The sequence below is a fragment of the Paralichthys olivaceus genome, chromosome 19 (genome assembly GCF_024713975.1).
Source record: "Paralichthys olivaceus isolate ysfri-2021 chromosome 19, ASM2471397v2, whole genome shotgun sequence".
In the NCBI taxonomy this organism is placed as follows: domain Eukaryota; kingdom Metazoa; phylum Chordata; class Actinopteri; order Pleuronectiformes; family Paralichthyidae; genus Paralichthys; species Paralichthys olivaceus.
Window position 1 is genome coordinate 13,508,534 of NC_091111.1, and position 21,404 is coordinate 13,529,937.

The following is a 21,404-nucleotide window of genomic DNA, read 5'->3' on the forward strand; positions in this document are numbered from 1 at the left end:
TTGCTTTACTACAAAACCTTTTTATATAAGTGTAAATTGTCACTGTTTCTCATTTAGTAAGTTTTGTGTCCTTGTCTTCTAGCTTTCTTACGTGGTCCTAAATAAATCTGCTGATGTGATAGACATTATTACACCTGTATAAAGTTGTATTTGCATTTTTAAAAGTTACATTTAATAACATGAATTAAGATAAGGTTAGACATTTAGTTGACACTGCTGTCCCCTGCTGTTCATATTTAGTAAAAGCAAAAATTCTTCCATACAGAAAATAGATGATAATAATAAAAATAAAAATCTTACTTAACTTAATTAAATTAACTTCAATAACAATTAGCTGAAGACATGTTTAGGTTAAGGTGAGGGGTAAGATGTGAATTGTGGTTAGGTTAAGGTTATATACAGTAGGGATAAAGTTTTGGTTAGGCTGTACCCAACGAATGGAAGTCAATGCAAAGTCCTAATTCTCTTTTTTCCTTTCTTATTTATTTTTTTAAAATATCTTAAAATGTGTTCTCTTGTTTTAAATGTCATTTGAACGTGTTGCTATTTTCATCTGTATCACATGTAAAGGACTTTGAGCTGCTCTACAAATAAAGTTTATTTTTAATATCATATAATTTGGTTTATTTAATTGTGGTAGTTATGGTTTGAGTAAGAGACCGATGTGTGTCTCCACTGAGACATGAAGTTACAAGAATATTTGTCATTAGAATGAAGGTTAGAAATGAATTTCTCATGGTTGAAGCTGATAAGGTTGATGAACGGAAGTCAAAGCAAAGTCCTGATGAGGATGATTGTGCAGAATCAACCAACAAACATCCTCTTCTTTCATTCTTTCTTTTCTTTCGACGTGTTCGTGGCCCACGTCCTCCCCACGTCCTCCTCCTCCTCCTCCCCTTGAGAAAGTGCCACATGACCTGTCAAGTAGGAAGTGGAGATCTCACCACCACCATCAACACATCCAGCAGCAGCAGCAGCAGCAGCGAGCGGACCCTGACGACGAGGCTGAAGCACCTCCACCTGTCCCCCGGTGTCGCTCTCGACGTTTCCCCACCCGGACACACACGTTTCCAGGCAGAGCAGCGATCTGTCCGCAGTCATGTACGTGAAGCTGGTGGTTTTCGCCGCAGTCGTGGCTCTCGCTGTCGCATCAGCCGATGCGGACTCCGGTAAGTTTGCGACCCCTCTCTCGGCGCCGAGCTAGCGGCTAGCCGCAGCCCCCGGCGGTGTCCCCCCCCCCCCCCCACAGCTCGGGGAAGACACCGCCGACTGCAGCGGTGGTAACTTCCCTGTGGCGTGTGCCTCCATTTTCATCCACGGCAGAGACAATTAGACGTGTCGCTTCGTTGTTGGACAGTTGTCGTCTCCCTCCCTTTTTGTTTTAGCTTCACAATCAATAACATGTTCGTTTGAGCAACTTGACAGATTTGTTTTCACGCTGGACCTCAAGTTGTGAGGACCAGCTAATGCATTAGCCACCTAGCATGTACAGAAGAGGGACTTAAACTCACATTGTGTGTGTGTGTGTGTGTGTGTGTGTGTGTGTGAGATCCAGTAGATCAGGTCACACAGACCAGATCAACTTGTTATGTAACAGTCTCTTCATGACACACGCCTCACCCATTGTTGTGCCCTCTATACAGCCTATGTTTGTGCCTCACTTTAAAATCCATGACTCTTTGTTATCTTATGTGGTTTGATGGAAGATTTCACTTTGTTAGTCATCAGCTCATTTCCTTTGCAACACGACTCCACAGCAGCCTCTGGACATCTACTTTCGTTTTCTACCACATGCAGGAAGTAAAGTCCCTTTTTCCAACTCTACATAAATCTAATACATGTGTCCTCTTTGCAGATAAATGTTCCGGCCTGACATGTGCTACGTGCACAGCCACTGCAGACTGTCTGTGGGTCAACTGCACAACACGTGAGTATGTGTGTTAAATGTGTGGCAGCAGGTTGTGGACGGAGAGGCACAGGTTGCTCTTTGTGTGCCAGGGAATTGTCCAGACAGCTGAGCTGATTGGAGACATGATTCTTGGGTATGGAGGGAATGTATGGCAGTGGATGCTGACTTTTAGATGATCTAAATTTCCTATAAATCCTGAAAGACGCAGCTGTGCCGGAGTTGTCTGGCAACGCGGACAGGCTCTGTGGATCTGGACATGCTGGTGTGGGAGTAGATTATTATCTCCGCCAAGGATGTGAAGTTTTCCCCAGCCTTGGTTTATTAGTTAGGAGGATTACGCAAAATCAAACCTCAATGGATTTCCATGAGATTTTGTAGAGGGGTGGGTCATGTCTAGTTAATATAGGTCTGGATCCATTTTCTTATCTCTTTCTTTAACATTGCGAGCCAGTGTGTTTTTGACATTTTCACAGATTTCCCAGGAAATAATTCTTGGATCTTGATGAAACAAAGCGGTGCTTATGAGTGTTTGCAATTTGATTCAGATCCAAATAACACACAATAAACAGTGGGGATGGTTTCTCATGAGGAACTCGTTGTTTTGTCCGTGCTCTTCTTAATGGTTTGAAGTATCAGTCAGTGTTTTCCAATATTTCAACAAAATGCAATGACTTGTAGGGTGAGTTGTGTAGGTTGGGAGATTGCATCCACTCAACACTTTTTCTCACCAGAGTAAATAATTTGTTATAATGCAGATGACCGAAAGCTAGTTGGTCATATCTTTTGGACATTAAAGTCTCACTTATGTCTGATTGTGTTTTTTTTCCTGCCCTTTGCTTATGTCTCTGTGTGGCCATTCTGTAATTTCATTATGTTAATGGAAATATCAGTCTAAACACAAGTTCTCTGAATATGAGAAAGCTCTCAGACATTACTACAGATGGCACATTGAGAAATATGCTGCCGTGGTATTTTTCATTAATTTGCAGTGTGCTGTTTGTGATCAGAAATATGCATATATTCCTTAAAAGATGTTGCTATATCAATTCTGTACCACGGGTTGTTTCCTGTGTCAACTGCTCTCTATGCGCTGCATGAGAGGAGCTGTTTGTTATAGTGTTGTTCTCAGTGACTGGAAATAATAATAATAAACAGATGAGTCAACACTGTCTTATCTGCAGGTCTGTCACAAGTTCACTTCAGATAAATCTCAGCTTTGTCACCCAAGTTCACTCAGCAGGTATTAATACAATTGAGTGATAAACCTGTGTGATCGTTGGTTTGACAGAATATATCTGGCCGGTTTGTCTCAGTTCAGTATGAGACGCGCTCAGGTCTCGTGTGATTGTGAAGAAGATGAGCAGGAGAGGAAGCGAGGGGATGTGTGGCAGGAAGCCGGCAATATCCTCACGCTGGGGAACAGGGGGCAGGAGAGGAAACAGTGAGCAGATAGAAAAGCGGATTAGTTACACATGCCTTGTTATTCTCATAATTTAGGCCTCGGGTGCAGTTAAAGACAAGGTTGGGCTTAGTTGTCATTAAGCCTGAAGAGGTAAAGATTGTGTAACTTGTGTTGTCTTAACTGTTAAGTTGAGTAATCCAAAATCACTTCCTGGATCAGTTTAAAACTCAAGCACCAGTTATTTTACCTCTCATCGGAGTTGACATGTTTGACAACTTCACCACTGAAAAGCTTTGATTCCCTATGGACAAGGCCGAGTTGAGATTTGGTGACCCCACCCTCCCTCCTGCTTTGTCTCTGAATTTTGAACGGTCCTATGATGATGCACCACTTAATGATTCATTAAGTGGTTGAACAGGACAGGCAAGATGACAATTATTTACATCATCTCTGAGCCAAGGGGGATGGAATGGTTAAGGTCAATGTACTTCAGGAGGAAATTAAATCCCACAGCCACAGAAACAAAAATGTAAATTAAAAACTAAAATATCAATCTCTTACTGAGATTATTATAATTTGATATCTTTTAATTCGTATATTCTCTACATACATTTCTTTCTTTAAAAGATTTGATGAGCAGTTTTTTTGAATTTGATCTTTTTTAAGTTTCACTAAACCCTCGTTTAGCCATTTTCTAAGCGTGTTCATGTTGGAAAGTTTGTTGTCTCTACTGCTGGCTTCCCAAAGACTCTCAGTGCAATTACACACCAGTACAAACAAGTCACACCACCCTAACCACACAGGATACAGGCAGTCGCAGTGCTGATTTCACCACACACACAAATGTAAGACTACAGACTTTCACAAGCTCAAGAATGGATCACCTATTCGATATGAACTCTGCTCAAACTGGAACAGTCGGCTGTGGCAAGTTGAGATGGTCCTTGCAGAAGCACAGCGTAACCACACGGCCGCTGCTGGCTAACGCCTACAACATTGTCATTACCAGATTTATCTTTGGTTTAGGACCTTTGTGTAAACAAGCGTGTTGCGTCGCAGCCCATTGCTTAGATACTCGACAAACTTGACACGTGTACACACACGTTTGTACTGGACGCACTGTGTTTTGTGACAAAGCTTGTGGAGCCCTGAGGTGGTTTTCTGGCCCTTCAGGCGTTCACTCACACCTCCGACTTGAAGCCGTTGACATGCCTCGTGGTGATGAGGATGTCACCAGCTTGGAAAAGGGTGAGAGTCGGTCCTACCTTTCACAGCTGCCTGCAAGATAACAGACCTCTGACCCATTGGAGAGTGGAAACAAACCCTCCTCACAGTTTGAACATACAGTACGTAAATGTCAGAAAGAGAGGTTGTATTTATATAGGTCAGAAAGGCAACACTTTCAGAATTACTTTTTCCTCGAAGGAGCCAAATCACAGAACGAGACAAAAGGTTTCCCTTCCTGAGTTTAAAAAAGTCTGAGGCCATTGGTGCTGATTTCCCTTCCTGCTAAATGGAAAATAGTGAAAACTCATGTAAAATAGGTAATAAAATGGCATGCTAGAATTAATTAAATACATAATTTTGAAGATATATTTTAGGAAGTGATTAAAAAGAGCCTCAGATCATTAGGCAGGGATTCCCAGTGACAGTGGTAGTAGCCAACAAACACCTTAAAAATGGTGAGATGATGAGTTCCACATACTAATAATTTGGCCTTTTGATTTGTTGTTTTGTCATCTGCACCCGAAGTTGATGTCGAAGTCGGTGTGTCTGCAATTTATGAGTGGCCATCTGGTGGGAGACATTAGGTGTGGTGTGTATTCTCATACAACAGGAAGAGGATGCCTTTTGCAGCACCAGGTGCACCACACTGAGTGGACTCTGCTCCCTTGATGATGTGTTTCAGATGATAATGCCCCCGTATGCTCTTAGAGATTTGGAAATCAACACAAAGAAAATGTCAATGGCCTCCTCCTCTGTCGCCAGATTCAACCATTATTTTTGAGAAATGGGCTTTTCACTTTTAGGTTCAAGACCTGCATAACAACATTCCAGAGAGGTCTGAGACAAGTGAAGGCAAAGATGAGTTTACCGGCTTCTCGTTGCTGCGTCCATGTCCAGAAACTTCAAAACTGGATTCTGATGATTTTTTAAGTCCTGGACTAAGTGAGGTTCTTAGTAGTATTAAGTCATCCCTTTGTGTTCAGAAGAAGAGATGTGTTAAAGGCAAATTACTTTTCAAATAAAAATGTCCTTCAACCCAAAGACATTCACGTTCAAGAAAAGCATCAAACCCTGAAATCTCTTTTCTAGTTTATTTTCTGTCAATCCTTAACTCGACCATTTGTTTCCGCTTTAACCAGTTAAAACAAATGTACCTGATCGAATCTGAGCCGTGTGGATGTCTGTAGTAAAGATTGCAATAAAATCTAGCAGCAGTCGAGTCAAGTTTGCATAATGGCAGTAAAGTAAATATCTTATAACTGGGTGTGAAAAGAATCTATAGTCACAAGGAGCTGACGTGTCATGAATCATGAGTTCCACACTGTCGCACAGGCCGAGTTGTTCCATTGGAAAAAAAACTGACAACTAGTTGGCAATTAAATCTCACTATTGTTAATTAATAAGTCTGTTGATTTCATAAATGTTTTTTTAGATGAATTAGAGAAATTATATCATTGCCGTGTCTGTATCTTGATGTCCTCTGTTGGTGTATTTGGGACTGGCAAGACTCCATCGCAGGGCAAAGTCCATTCCTGTTGTGGTTAATTAGTAAACAGATTAGAAAATAAAACAGCATACATCTAGAGGATCAAACTATGACTCAGCAGAGCAGGAAAATGCAGTGGTGTAATGTATTCTCTTACATTATCCTCAAGAGGAGTACTTGAATGCAGTTCAATAATTCAGTATTTGATGGAGTATTTCAATTTTATGCTACTTTTACACTTATTTAACATTATTTTGCAGGTAAACACAAAATATATTTAATGTATTTATTATAAAATACATTTAATCAATTACATTTCCTGACAATGTATAAAGAAGTTAAAATTAAATTAACCTCAGCCAGCTGCAATATTAAATCACCTTGTTTATACATTAAACAAAAAGTAATATGACAGACGACACTCTGTTGCATGACAAATAACTTTAAGTACATTTTGCTGATCATTTTTCTGTACTTTTATTTTGGTAATCTTTTAAATCCTCTGTTTTTACTTGTAATTGATTACTTTTACATTGAAATGATCTGAAATCCCACCACTGGTCTTTTCTTTGTATTCGCCCTGTTTGTGGAGTTATGATCTTTCTTTTCATATGAGATAAAAACCCAAACGTGTCCAACTTAAACTAATCAAGTGTAACGATGGGGCAGCAGGATGAATGGGATGTCGTCCTCTCAGCTGCAGGATGTGGACCTTTGTGAGTGACGGCTCTGACCTTCCTGGAGTGGACATAACATAGTGTTTTGTAGAAGCACAGTTCTGTGTTGTGAGCGGTATAATGAGCGTTGTGACACTTGAGTGGGATCACCATCAGATTACCAAGGTTACGGTTGAATTTAAAGGAATTTAGTAAACAGTTTTTGCTCTTTAAAGAATAAATCACACATTTAAAGGAGCTAATGATTCTATTTTAGTTTTATATGGTAAAAGTCTGAAACGCCTCGTCAGTAGTCCGGCCAATACTTCATCACCATCACAATATCATGTGGCATCAATTCATCATCCTCTTTAATTCATGAAACTTTTGTTTGTTTCAGCATATGTTGGCTGTCGCAATGCAACTGTTCTGTCAGAAGACCCTACCTGCTCCAACGCTACCTGCACAGGTAAGTCTAACAGCATAGTGGCTCTGAATATGAAAGCGCGTACTCAATTCGTTTTTTATTAACAATTCATTTAGGCTCCAAGAGAATCAGCAGCTTCATACATGTGGAAAAAAAATTTATGAGTACAATTTTTTGCAGATTCTGCTTGATCTAGTTCTGCTCTAACAAAGGTGTCAGTTTCAGTGTTTTGGACCATTTGCTCTGTCTTCTTTGTTTGTGTCCAAGAGACATGTAACATTATTTCACCTGAGGGGGTGTTTTGTTGTTTCTGTGCATAACATTGATGTTTGGTTGGTGTCTCTTGCTTTTCCCCATTACCACCTGTCTTGGTGTTGGCTCTCTGTCCAGTTCCCCCTCCTCCTCCTCCTACAACACCCAAGGCTTTGACTACTGCCAAACCCCTTACAACCCCTTCTACCCCTGTTGTCACGACCGCCTCTAACAGCAGCAGCGCTCCTCAGTCCACCACAGGTAACCAGTGCCGGTAAACCTCCCGGCTGCCGTCTCCGTCGCTCTGTAAACAAGGTTTCAAATGGTTGTAAGGAGTTTTAAGATATTTTAAAGTTACAATCCTGCATGCACAAGCTCACATTCAAGTGCACATGACATGACGACAACAAAGAGTTCATTACTATTGCTCTTTCTTTACCAAATCGGCCAGAAATTGAAGTTTAAGGATTACAACTTGAAAATATTAAAATCAACGTACTGGGGTCAAGGTTAATGTATGTTTTCTAACTCTACTACAGGAAATGGAACCGTTATTGTCACCACTCCGAGTAGTAACACCTCCCTCCCCACTACATCTTCTACTTCAAGTAAGTCTGACAGTGTGATAGTGCAAGAACCTTTTTATTTCTGCCCTGTAAATGTATATAAACCAGACTATCTCATCTCCGATCTCCTTCGCTTTCACAGCCGGAACCACCACAAGCCATGCGACGGTCTCCCCGACCCCTGCCCCTCAAAAGAACTCGACCTTTGATGCCGCGAGCTTCATCGGTGGAATAGTCCTGGTGCTGGGCCTGCAGGCGGTGATTTTCTTCATCTACAAATTCTGCAAGTCCAAGGAGCGCAACTACCACACCCTTTGAAGCAGCATCTCGGTTGGTTCGGCATCACTAGACCCGTCCCCGCCAACTCTAAACTCCTGGAGAAGACTCCCCACTCGGCACGCACTCATCACACACTCGAACTCAAATAGTGTTTTCAAGCTGGGATTTTTCACGTTTGTGCCACTTGTGATTTCGGCCTGCATTAGTGCTGCTGTAGTCGGTATAGAGGCACCCACGCATGCCTGTATGTATGATAAGTAACAACGCACCAACTTGTACAGTATACAGATCCCTACTGATATGGTATTTAAGCCTCGAGCATATGGATTACATCATGTGTTCACTACTCCCACCTCCATCATGCTGTTAGTCATCCTGCGAAAGACCATTTTCCAGCGAACTGAGGCGGCTGGTGTTATTTACGGCCCCTCTCCTCACCACATGAGTCAAAGGGACCAGCAGTAGCTTTCAGTGATGCTTGGGAGGAGTAGCATTTACAGCATCTTCTCGATTCCTGATTTGGAAACACTGTTTGAGTTCACAGCTTTTCTTAAAATGTGACGATGGTGATGATTCAGTATTGCTTTCACCCTGTTTAATCATGGGCAGGTTCTCTCTCTCTCTCTCTCTCTCTCTCTCTCTCTCTCTCTCTCTCTCTCTCTCTCTCTCTCTCTCTCTCTCTCTCTCTCTCTCTCCCCCCCCCCCAATGCAGCTATATCCTGTATATGTGTTCATAAATTATGTAAAAGAGGTGGGGTTACTTGAAGAGGGAATACAAAGCAACACCCAATCATCAGGAACAACGGCGATCCCTCTAGTAAACAGTCTTATTTCCATGGACATCTCCCTTAGCATTTAGGAGTGCAGTGCGTTTTCTGCAGTTGAATTCCCAGTGGAAATCTCTGACCCAATAAGAGTTGTTAAAATGTCACTTACTGCCAATGGAGCGGCACAATGCAATAAATTATGTATTGAGTTCATTCCCCAGCCATTGATCCCCCTTCTGATCTTTACTGGCATCAAACCTTACCCACGTGGAGCTGCCCCTTGCTTTCTGCGGAGTACCCTGAAAAGGGTGAAAATGAACGATTGTAGAATATTTCAGAAGTGTTATTAATTGTTTAATATAGAGTGGAGGGGCTTGAAGAAAATGGCGTGCACCTTTCTTGATGTGGACAGTGATGAGCAGTGAAGTGCCTTTAATGTCCAGTTTGACGTAAATGGAGGACTCGTCTTCCTGGTCGAGGCCCCCGAGTGTTGTCATGAGTTTGTTTGGGAAGGCTCTTCAGTCCGAAGTATCCCAGCTGGACTGAAGAGCCTTTTACTGTCGAAGTGTTAGGTAGTTGTCACTCGAGGGCCTCGATCAGCCGAGATTGAAGATTTTCCCTATAAGTAGAAGACTCTGCTCAGTGCATGGTCTTCTTCTCACTGACTGTGACCTTGTTAAAGTAGATGATAATTAGATTTAAAGGTACTCTCTGGTTCTTAGCTCCTAACGCTGCATCCAAACATCCTCCCATCTCACTGTTCATGCTCCAGGACTCAATGTAAATTGTGTTAAATGTAAAAACAGGAGACGGTGAGGATATTTCAAGATGCTGTTAGGTGCTGTGAATCCTTGAGTGCACCTTTTTTTAAATGTACTGGGCTTAATTTAAAAACTTGAGTCGAGGTCAAAGTGTCGGACCGTGGTTCGGTCCAATGAGCGTTGCACCTCTTGATTCCTGACTTTGCCAGGCAAGTGAGAAGAATTCTGATGGAGTGCAAAATTGCAACAACTAAGCGGCCAGGCTCATGTCGACGTCGCTGATTAGCTAGTGTGATGTTTTTTTTCTTGTTGTCTCTCTTGTACATAGCTACATCCTGCTAATGTTTATTTCCTAGGTTTCACCGTAAGGAAAAGGCTACATGAAGGAGCATTGCTCGGAACAGTTTTGCTTGTAGAAGCTCGTCAAGAATATTTTTGTTTCATTATTGCATGCTGAATGCTTGGAGTTGTGATTTTATTCTCAAGGGGTTGGACACACTTTAAAAACCACTCTGATTATTTGTGATTTGCCCATATGCTAGTCGAAAGAATGCCTTGAAACAGTGTGCATTAAGCCAAAGTCCTCAGTTTTGGCATGGTGGAGTTTAAACATTGGACTGACAAGCTTTGTTTTGTAACGTTGTCTTTGGAAATGTTTTCCGTGGTTCAACCAAAATATAAAAAAAGAATCGGTTGCTTGTATAAATACTCTTCTTGAATATTCACTAGATAATGGATGAATATTCACCTAGTTTTGTATAATCACGAGGAATTCTAAATTAATGAGAGCAGATTTGTTTTCCTGTTTGTTTTGGCTCGCATCATGTAGGGTTACATGTTTTCTGCTGCTCACCATCGACACGCCTTTTAACCTACACTCACCTAGTGGCATTTAGGCTACAGCCCAAAGACCCATGTATGAGAAGAGCAGGCTACAAAGTTTTGCCTTAGCTGCACCCATTTTTCTTTTTTTCACCCCCCTGCATGAGGAGTCCCCCTCGTCCCCCAAACTTGATGTTTGAGTTAAACAAAGCCATTGAGTGACCACTAACTCCAGTCACAGTGCTCTTTGCTTTCGACATGGTAGCTGCATTCCTCAGCGTCACATCACATGTTGACATTATTGTGGTGTTTCAAAACACGTTTGTTATCCATGGATACCAATAGACGTCCATTGTGCTGCTTCTGTGCAGCTTCCTCCTACAAGTCACTCAATCCTTGCACCTCTTAAGGAAAAGTGCCTTATTCAGTTGATATCCATAAACAGTGTAGTTGTAGTTGGAAGGTGATTATGCCACACCTATTAAATACCAATGGGACTCAGCACTTTCAGACCCCTGTGAAGTGGTTTTCTGTGTCGTATTCTGCTTAATTATGTCTTGTCACTCTCGTCTTGCCTTAAGTCCTTGATCAGATCCACTGAGCATTCACTCAGTGACGAGCTGTCTGGGAAGTTATCAGGTTGAAAACTGAAGATTTGTTGGATGTACTCTGAAACTTATGTTATGTTTTGACCCAAAGCATAAAAGATATATATATAATATCAAATTGACGTGATCGGCTATTGTTTGGCAAAAAGATTTCCTGCCAGATGTGGCCTGGTTGCGTCCTCGACAACTCGTCACTCGCTCATTGATCCCAGCTCCAGACCTCTGGTGTTCTTTGCTGCAACATCTTCCTTCATAATGCAAACTATCACATAATAACTTGAACTCCACTCTGGATGTAACTTTCAATTATCACATTGAATGGCTTGTTTTTTTTCCTCCTTTTTTAAATAAAAATTCTTCTTGGTCATGGAGGGCTCTCGTATTGGTTTTCAGTCTCGCAGTGTTCACTTTCAAGAGCGATGAGTAAAAAGCTTTTTTGATTCCCTCCTTTTGCTTTTGTGGCTTTCATTGTTATGTAGTGCCATGTGTTTTTTTTTAAATAGGCCATCAGTCTTGTAGGTACGAATTTTCTGCTTTGCTCCAAACCCACTTTAACACACACACATCAATAAGTAGACACTCGCAGGTGCCGCCAAATTGTTTTGTGCCTATTCTGTGCCCTTATTTTCGCTTTTTTATTTCCACCTCAAAAACACCTTTCGTTTTTTTTTTTTGCCTTGTTTTCTAGTGTTGCCTTTAGGTTCACAATGTTGAATCAATAAAGTTTGAATATTGTTAAACAAATGACTGCATTCACCTCTTTATTTAAGCAGTGTCAACTTTCCAGGAGCTGGTAATTTACATGACAAATCACAAGTGGGACAAACAGCCGGGGCTCTGCGGAAAGGCTCCATCCCCATGGTTACAATTGAACATCTAGTTGCCCGGACAACAGAAGGTATCAAGTTCAGGCTTTGCTTTGTCTTGCTCTGTTTGTAGTTAGGTCAACTGGGTGTCCTGTTAAAAGATACATTTCATACTCGTATAGACATATATCCCAAAATCCATCACTTCTTACCTACAACATCTTAAACTAGCAATATATATATATATATATATAATCTTTATATTTTGATGCCTTTGCAAAGAATCAGACTGGATGTTTATGCTCACCTAATCAGACCACTGCAAATGTATTCAATAAAAAAGGAATGGCCCCAGTAACTGTTCCACTATTTTAAACACTATCATTAGATTATCATTACTCATGTATTGATGTGTCAGGAGTTATCGTTGTAGTTGGTTGAGCAATTTTTTGTACAGGGCTGCAGGCAATTGTTTGGATTATGGATCAATCTGCTGATTTTCTTCATCAATTATTAAAGGTTTGGTTTTTAAAACAAGGAAACTGAGAAAAAGTCACAATCACCCAGAGGTCAAAGCGAAACCTTTAAATATCTTGTCCAACTTACAGTCTCATAAGTTTGTAATGATCAAAATAACATATTTTGCATCCTGTATTAGAAATTCTTGATAAGTTTGATGTATTGTACCTATTTTTCAGCCCTTAAATTAACCAATCCAAGAGGGAACCACTCACAGCTCATCCCCATAAGGCCATAATATATGTTGTTAGGTTACCAATAGACACTGCTTCATTTTGAGGCCTCACAAGCTACAACAAATTGAGGACCACGCTCCACCTGTTAATACAGTGTAGTTTATGGAGACACTAGTGCCCCCCTTTGGCCGATACGTATACTGTTGGCCGCAGAGTCATTTACAGTATGTAGTCACAGCTTTTACAGAAGTCTAAGTGACCCTGTTAAAAGTTTATTTGTTTGAAAATCTCTTGAACTGGTGCTCACTTCCCTGCACAGTTAGTAAATGACACAACCTCCATATTTACTGGATGAAAGTTAACAGGTGCAAAGTGTATCACAGCCTTGACACTGCACACCGTTTCTGTTCATTTATATTCAAACTGTTCACTGGGATCTGAAACTGAAGACCCCAGCCGTTGTTTTTCCACTCTCTTGAGTGTTCACTGGTTTGTTCCTGACAGGACACATGGTCAGTTTCCAGGGTCACATGCAGCGAGGTTCTGCTTATGTAGCAAAATCTCTAAAGGAAATGTTAGCGAGTGTGTGTATTGCTTGTGTGTGTGTGTCACAGTGTGTACGGATGAACACATTCTTGAACTGTGTGTGTGTGTGTGTGTCTGTGTGTGTGAGTGTGGACAGTACGTTCAGTGTGTTTGTGCTGAACAGATTGTTTTTCTTCCAGCAGCCTGGAGTCCCCAGCTGGCTCAATTTCCCAGAACCAGAGAGTTTCAGGAGATAATGTTTTTTGGACGACCGCTCCATGAATTCTCTCTTGTGTGTCCATTAAAAACAATCTGTAACTTGGCCGTTGCTCCGTATACTATCTCTTACAGCCCTTTGCAAACTTACATTTTTTTTCCTCCTATTAAACTTGACAAATCTTTAAAAAAAGACCCATGTTACACTGTAGACAATTCTTTATCTATATAAGGTAATGGAAGAGGAGCTTTAGAGACAATCCTCTCACACATCCACAGCAAAATGCTTGACACACACTCAGCAGCAGCAGACAACAGGAGGGTGTGTAGTCACAAGGTATCAGAGTTGCATGGTCAGGAGAGCAAGAGAGCAGGAGGGGCTGGAGGTGTTGTATATGTGGGCATGGAAGATTTTTGACTTTGCCTCAGCTAACCTGATTGTTGTGTCCAGTCATGCTCTGTAATCTAATATATATGCACAGAGAAAATTTGCATTAGGTTGAGAGTCTCTCTCTCATGCACCAGTTCAGCCCATGTAACCACCCAGTGAACTCTAGATCATGCCAAGAATACCAGAACCAAGCAATGTTGGCTAGATAATGAAATGGAAAAAGGGCTGAATGGACAGAGAGACAATAACAATCAGCTGTTTTCTTCTCCCATGACCCAGAAACCTTGGACAGGAAAGTAAACAAAATCCACTGTTTCAATTTTAGCATTTTAGAAGAACAATGTGTGACTGAGTAACCCTTGTAGAGTTGGCTGTGCAGTTGTTTGTGGCATAGGGAGTCACTGAGATAAGATGTATGGTCAAAACTGTAAGAGATGATGCAATACAACTGTTAACTGAGGCCTGATAATGAGGAAGAATGAGGCAGCTTCACGTGTGGTTATAAATATAATCCCATAAAAGGAGGCTGACTCAAATGCACAGAGCGCAAATCTAAAAGCCTTGTCCATGCCAGGAATGTGTCCCGTCATCTGACCGGCCTACAATTACAGCAGATGGCTATCATAGTTGGGTTTGAGTGTATCCCGCTTGCTTTGGCTGTGAAATGGCAAAATCCTGTGGCAATCGGCCGTCCCTCCCACTTCTGCACAACGATGCAAACCACAACCCTTTGTCCTGAGGTTAGAGCTACATTTACTCAGCTGTCCGGCCAGCTGCTCAACAGAGTTCACACAGCTCTCGCTCTTTTCTAGGCTATTCAAAACAGAAGGAGTCTGATGCTGCATATATACTATTATAAATGTATATTTTACCATTGGCCATGCATCTGTATGTTGAGTCAGGGATAAACCTTTACATAGATCAAGCACTGCCATCTAGTGGTTCTTAGTGTGAAGTCACAATTGTGCAGAATTCAGGAAAAACTGTTTTGTTTGGCAGAAAAATGTGAAAAAAAATGTTTTGACATTATGTAAAAGAGTATAAACTTTATTAAAAATCTAAATCATTAAAATAGATTAACCCAGCTTCGTTTGAGACAAGATAAACTTCATCATTATTTAATCGGTGAAAGTCACGATTGATAAACTACCTCTACTTATGCAGGATGCCGTATGTGCAAGGTGTCTTTTGAATCAAATGCTTATTGTGTGTGTTGTTTTATGATCAACACATTATCATTACCTGTGTAAAACTGTTTATTCCTACTCCTTTCGTTTGTTTCATTTGAACAGAGGAGGAAAACAAACCCAAAAGAACCAAAGGGGGTATGTGTTATTGTCCAGCTGTAGGATCAAAGCCTGCACACAGAACAGTCTTGCAGAGAATCTCACGTTTCCCAGGAGAGGTCGTCTTGTTTGAGGCGGCTCCTGAATTTCTGGGTTTCTCGGAGAAGCTGCAGGTTGTTGTTATTGGCCCCACCTTTCTTTCTCTTTTGTTTAGCCTTAACAAGAGAAGGAGCAGGTGGCGACTTCTTGGCCGCGAATTCCTCAGCATGTGACTGACTCTGGGTCAATTTGTGCACCTGAGAAGAAGCAGAGACAAAAGACTTCACTTAAAGCCATCGCCACAATGAGAATAAAGTCACAGGCTTTTATTCCTGTTGGCGTACAATATTTTACTCAGTTCACTAATGAGACAAGAAATAATTCCTCTGACCATCTTTACAATCAAACCTCTGTGTTGAACTGAGTGGTGTGTAACTTACTGTCTGCTGGTGTTTGCGGAGCTTCGTGATCTGGACTCCCTTCTCATCCATCCTGGCCACCAGCCTCTCCAGTTCGCTCTGCAGTTCCTGCCTTTGCTCCCGATTTCGGGTGTTGTCGATCTGACGCACCAAATCCTGATGCTCACTGACAGAAGAACGAAACCAATTATCGACAGATTGTTAGATGTGCAAAGAAAAGTCAAACACAACAATGACAAAAAAAAGGCTTACTCACAAGCTCATCTGTCCTAGCTCGTCCTGCAGAGCCAACAGCAGGTCTGACAGTGAGCCAAGTGAGTGATCTGTTTGCTCAGACAGGCTGTCGGAAGATGAAGCAAAGTCCTTTTGGAGGCTTTTCTTGGCTCCACAGCTGGACCTTTGCAGAGCACTAACTCGCTCACACAGCTGGGGCTGGTGGTGCTTCATCATGTGGAGGATACTCTGCACATTGGCGTGGACAGAATGGCTCGGGCTAATTGACTGTGACAGGAAGGGAACAATCAAAAACAGCGAATAAATTACGTCTTTTAGAGTGAGCGCAGAGCATCAGAACTGACTTACTGTTCCTGCAACAAAGGGCATTTTTTTGCGGATTAGGCCACTTGGTGATGACAGCTCATTCTGTTTAGGGGTTTTCTGAGGGAGAGGAAAGCTGGCGTCACTATTGGATTAAAAATAAAAGTTTCTAATCAACTACATACAGGAAGGTAATCGTCTTTATCAGTATGAAAAGCACCTTGATGGTCTTTTTGGTCCTTTTCTTTGGCTTAATCTCTTCATTAGTTGGCACAGACAATTGAAGGCTGAAGTTTAGTTCCCTTTGCAGCTACGGTCATGGAAATAATAAACAGATTAAGATTCTTTGTTGACATTTGACCATCATGTGACTTGAAAACATGTTTTATGTAACTTAAATAACCAAAAGAGAAGGTTGTGTAAATTTGATAGAAAGACAATAAAATACAAGTAGATTTAAAAATTAGCTAATTTTCCTGATTCGGTGTAAAATACAGTGTGGGCATGTTGGGGTAAGGAAAAATTTAAAAAAAGTGAAAATGTGGATTCTTGCTTTGCTGTGACCGACCTCGTCCGCTTTCTCCTGCACAAGTTTACGCTCCTGCTCTTCTTTCAGTAGTCTTTGCTCCAGAATGGCAAGTTTCATCTGGAAGCAGAATTGCATCATATCATTCAGCTTGTGATGAATCAAGTTTAAAGTGTTAAATTGAAAACCGTGAATTACCTCTGCCACTGTTTGGGTTCTACTCAATTTGAGATACTCAGATTCGAGTTTCTCCAGCTTCTCCTGCTGAGTTTGGGTGTTTGAGCTGCTCGGCTGCTCGTTCTGCAGTGAAGCCTGATGGGGAGATAAACATCAAGAAATGCTACAATGTATCATCATGTCCAGCTTATGACAGTCTCATAGGTAGGATCTACTTTTAAGGTTAGCTTTCTCAATGAATTTTGTTTCTGTCAGTTCACTTTTTGAACTACCTGATTCTCTATGACAACATTCCTCTCTTTCTTAGCCTTTTCCACCATCTTCCTCATGTAGTCCAGCTGCTTCTCAAGACTCTTACAGCGAGCCTCTGCAGACTGCAGTTTTGAGTCCAGCTCTGGTACCATAAACACAGAGACAACTATTACAAAACATCCAGCACAAAGAGAAAACATTGCGAGACTCCAGTAAAGCAGAGAGCTTTCACTTTGCTTCTTTTATTTCTTACCTCGCCTACCAGAGTTATTGGTCTCAGGCAGACCAGCTGCTCCTTGATTGGACGTGGTGTAAGATGCTTTATCCTGCTGCTGCTGCTTTTGAATATCATGGGAGAACTGCTGGTAGCTCTTCTCTGCATCTTTCCTCTCAAGCTCCAATCGCCGAATTTTCTCCCGGAGGGTTTTCAGTGCATCAACAACAGCTGGAGAGAATTTAAAGATGGGAAGAGCATATCAGGTAACTGGAACATAATGTGGGCATAACAAAAACCATTACCTAACAATAGTGGCTGTACTGTACCTTTGCTGTCGATGTTAGGGTTGGTCTGAGACCCCTGCGGACTGGTGATCTGTGGGTCCCTGCTGAAGGCTGAGGGGGCAGAGAACTCCAGCTGTCTTGGTACAGGCACTATCCTGTCTGGAGGCTGGTAATAGCTCCCAATGTAACTGTTTTTGGAGGGTGAGTCTAAAATCTACAGAAAGGAGGTGTTTGCTTTAGCAAAAAAAACATATATCATCAAAATAGTCAACGCCAAAATATGTGACCTTTAAGTGAGATGTTCTGTTTGGCTGAGTCCCAAATATATGAATTCTAAAAGAGACATTCAATCAACAATAATACAAAACAAAGAAAAACTATCGTGTAGAGCTCTGCCATGTTCAGTACATTTACAAATGTAAACCATCAACATTAACAGGTCAATCCATCCATTGCCTGTATTATATTGGTGTATAATAAATGCTTATTTACTTATAACGTGACACGAGTATGATTCAAAGATAATCACCTCCATTTTTGCAAGATAACTTCGATGAACGTAACGAAACTAAGAGAAAAGCAGCTCGAGATAAACCAGCAGCAAAGAACTGCTGCTAGCTGACCAACGTAAACACAGCTAACGTGTTAGCCACAGTCGCGGCTAAAGGCTGATTCAAGTGTTACCTGGTCGATATAAGTCTCCATTCTGAGGGCGAGGCGTTCATACTCGTTTACAGACCAACCACGTGTTCTTCTCTTGTGTTTCCAGGCAGCTTGTGTGAGCTGTGAATTGTTTTTCTGTCGCTAACGGACTCGCTAACCCTCGGTTGTCAGTTTGTGCTGTCAGCGGCAGTCCGCACTTTTTAAATTTCCCTCCTCGTCACGACCTCCTCTCTGTGGTTCCGCCTGCGCACTGTTTCCTCCTCGGTCCGGCGCTCCTCACTTCTCAGGGCAGATTGAAATAAATACTGACACCAGCTCACATTTTTACATTTACACGATTGATATAAGAAGGAAAAGGTGAAGATGTCTGCGGTGTGTGCAGGTGTGTTACTCTGAGGAAAGACTGCATTTGATAAGTGAAGCTTGTTTTAGCATTTACCTTCACATAACTGTGTGACTAATGAAAACATGGACAAAGGCCAATGGGACATGGAAGTCATATAAACACAAATGAGGAGGATATAGTTACATCAAGCAAAAGAATGTTAACCCTCAAACCAAACACACACATACACACAACATTTAGTAAAATTCGACTGAGAAAAAACACATCATTTGCCAAACAGCTCCATGGCCTGACCACTAATCCAGATGATGACATGTTTCGATCGCAGTTTTATGATTTATATCTTTTTTTTTATTTTATCAGTGGCAACACACACCTTTGTCCCCAATAGTCTTGTAGTATACTGAACTTTAGAATCCAATTTCTGCATCAATCAGAAACATTTAAAAATGAAATTCCTGTTGTTTAATCGTCATTCATTTTAATTTCGTATTTGTTTAGTTGATATGACACGAATGACGTCAAATAGAATAAATAAATACATAACACTTTCTCTCTCTCTCTCTCTCTCTCTCTCTCTCTCTCTCTCTCTCTCTCAGTGCATTTCTCACTCCTGCTTGATAAACAAGACAGAGGGAGGACGGCTTCTACTGACGAAAGGCATGACGGGAGATGTAGTTCTGAGGCATCGCAGCTTTAACGCACACACCGAGCGAATAGAATCCAACTCCCATGATCCCTCTACCCCGCGAGCCTGGCAACTCCCCATCTGACCAATCGCCTGTCCGATGCAAAGCGGCACCGCCCAGGAGCGCGCAGGGCCTGCTGTGATTGGCCGGCCGGCTGTGCCGGTCAGATGTTTACCGTGCAGTGGGTCGCTGTGTGTCTGCGGCTGCTCGAGCGTTCTCTGCTGTGGAGCGTCCCGGAGCTGAAGACCTGCACCGAACAATGAGGACAAAGTGAGTTTCTGACTGTGACACGCTGTGTTGGTCGCTTGTGTCGCGTGTGGGAACCTTTTACTGTTCACCCTGCTCTTGTTTCTCTCCGGTGTCTGTTGTTTAACGGGCTGTTACCCAGAGGCGGTGAGGGAGGGAGGGCAGGGGGCAGATTGAATGAACCCCACTAATGGGACCTGAACATTTGATGTCATGACTCGTCTGATATTTCAATTAACACGAGGCCACATTGGTTCAACGATGTTTGCGAGAGGAACACTTGAACTGACAGATTATTCTGGTAATATCAATCAAATAACCTGTGGTCATAAATATAAATGTGATGCATTGTGGGTTTAAGTGTGAGAAGATTCTCGGTCATCCAGGTCCTGGAACATACAAGTGCTAAAAACTGGACTTTCTTCGAGAAACTCAACCAGGTCCAGGTGACCTGATTTCAGCAGTTGGATAAATGTAGGTTTAAATGCCCACAGTAATGATAGAGCCTGACTGATAGTGGTTATATATTTTTTAGGCCTGTGGACTTGTCAATAATATATCAGATATGCAATGTCTGTATATATATATATATATATGCAAATACATAGCATTTTTGACATGTGTCCTTTTGACCACTGAGCTCCATGATCAGAGCCCTGTTGTTTGCACCCAGGTCACAGCTTGTGACAAAGGGTGACAGGGCTTATGCTATTAGACCTCCCACCCAATGAATTTATGTCAAGTGTCTGTGCTCTTTTAAATCCCTCCTTATAACTGAACTATTGGGCTTTTATTTTGAGTGATTATTTATTTATTCAGATTAATTTTATTGTTATTATTTCTCTGTTCATTCATTCTCATTTATTCTCTTCTAGTCTGGTTTTATTTAATTATTTAACACTCGTGACATTTATAAGAAATTCATATAAATAAAGTTGCATTATTCTTATTCCTATACATAAATCTCATATATACATTTGCAAAAGTCAAATATCTTCTTACAAGAGATGTTTTGATAGCGTCCCACACACCCATCCACATTTACATAAACTCAAATGGTTGTTTGTTGAACATACTGTGCTGCTGTGATTAAACCTGGACTGTGTCGTGTTATGTGTTGTATAGCCTGTTGTAAAACAAGCACAAGCATTAGTTCGGACGTCAAAAAGATGGAAGTGCTGGACCAAGAGTATCTCGGGAGATGGGATGGCCTGGGGAGCCGGGATGCCAGCTCCAGGACTGAAGCCATGGAGAACATCCACCTGGAGGTCATGAGGAAAGTGGAGGCTATTGGGCCCATACCAGCACTGGCACCCTTGGCCCCGGGCTTGGCAAGTCCCCCGAACAGCGATCTGAACGACATCCTTGCTCATCTGCTCATGCTCTCCAAACGGTGTCCCTTTGATGACGTCAGGGAGCGATGCATTCGGCTTCTACGGGCTGTCCAGGTAGGAGATTCTCATGATCTCTAATGAGGGGTTAGTACTTTGTTTCAATAAGCAGCACCAGCCCGTGACAGTTCCTGTCATTCTAGTACGCATTTTGTTGTTCTGCTAACATCTGCTCCTCTCTTCACCTCTTCATCAGCAATGCAAACATTGTGGTTGAGTCAGAATCTCACTTAGAGCAGTGCATGTCGAGTCAAGTTGATTACACTCAGTGACACGATGACACATGGAATTATTTTTTAAAAAAAGCAGCTAGTGCTCAGAAACCTTTCCCATCAATGGCCATTTCCATTTTTATAACATCCTACGAAGGCTTTGGTAAATTATTTAGTGATTATGTCGCACTAACCTCTCTAAAGCGATGGCTGGAACATACATACAGAAAAACCATACATTTGCTCATTTAATTACCTGCAGTCAATTGGAAGGTGTATAAATGTGTAAATGTGCAATATACTAATTTAATACACTTATATATTG

The 21,404-nt window shown here is 41.7% G+C and overlaps 3 protein-coding genes across 6 annotated transcripts in view; 2 read left to right on the forward strand and 1 right to left on the reverse strand.

The window, feature by feature from the left end:
* Positions 1 to 852: 852 nt before the first annotated feature.
* On the forward strand, positions 853 to 8,782 carry cd164 (CD164 molecule, sialomucin). Of its 2 annotated transcripts, XM_020097430.2 has the most exons (6): positions 853 to 1,169; positions 1,856 to 1,927; positions 7,081 to 7,149; positions 7,498 to 7,620; positions 7,899 to 7,967; positions 8,068 to 8,782. In XM_020097430.2, the coding sequence occupies exons 1-6, from the start codon at positions 1,100 to 1,102 to the stop codon at positions 8,241 to 8,243; spliced, it is 579 nt and encodes a 192-aa protein (XP_019952989.2). In that variant the 5' UTR covers positions 853 to 1,099; the 3' UTR covers positions 8,244 to 8,782. The 2 variants fall into 2 exon arrangements, with proteins under 2 accessions (XP_019952989.2, XP_019952990.2); XM_020097431.2 differs by lacking the exon at positions 7,498 to 7,620 and having other exon boundaries at positions 931 to 1,169.
* Positions 8,783 to 14,813: 6,031 nt separating this feature from the next.
* cep57l1 (centrosomal protein 57, like 1) lies at positions 14,814 to 18,406 on the reverse strand. 3 transcript variants are annotated; one of them, XM_020097432.2, is made up of 11 exons: positions 18,217 to 18,406; positions 17,575 to 17,746; positions 17,285 to 17,476; positions 17,052 to 17,173; positions 16,801 to 16,914; positions 16,645 to 16,722; positions 16,297 to 16,386; positions 16,122 to 16,196; positions 15,796 to 16,040; positions 15,561 to 15,705; positions 14,814 to 15,377 (listed from the first exon to the last, which is right to left on the reverse strand). In XM_020097432.2, the coding sequence occupies exons 1-11, from the start codon at positions 18,235 to 18,237 to the stop codon at positions 15,183 to 15,185; spliced, it is 1,449 nt and encodes a 482-aa protein (XP_019952991.2). In that variant the 5' UTR covers positions 18,238 to 18,406; the 3' UTR covers positions 14,814 to 15,182. The 3 variants fall into 3 exon arrangements, with proteins under 3 accessions (XP_019952991.2, XP_069370929.1, XP_069370930.1); XM_069514828.1 differs by lacking the exon at positions 16,122 to 16,196; XM_069514829.1 differs by lacking the exons at positions 16,122 to 16,196; positions 16,297 to 16,386.
* Positions 18,407 to 19,367: 961 nt separating this feature from the next.
* sesn1 (sestrin 1) overlaps positions 19,368 to 21,404 on the forward strand; it is a 47,653-nt gene continuing 45,616 nt past the window's right edge. The window contains exons 1-2 of the mRNA XM_020097596.2: positions 19,368 to 19,500; positions 20,602 to 20,924. Coding sequence (XP_019953155.1) covers positions 20,646 to 20,924 — 279 coding nt within the window. The 5' untranslated portion in view covers positions 19,368 to 19,500; positions 20,602 to 20,645. The remainder of the gene's footprint in view (positions 19,501 to 20,601; positions 20,925 to 21,404) is intronic.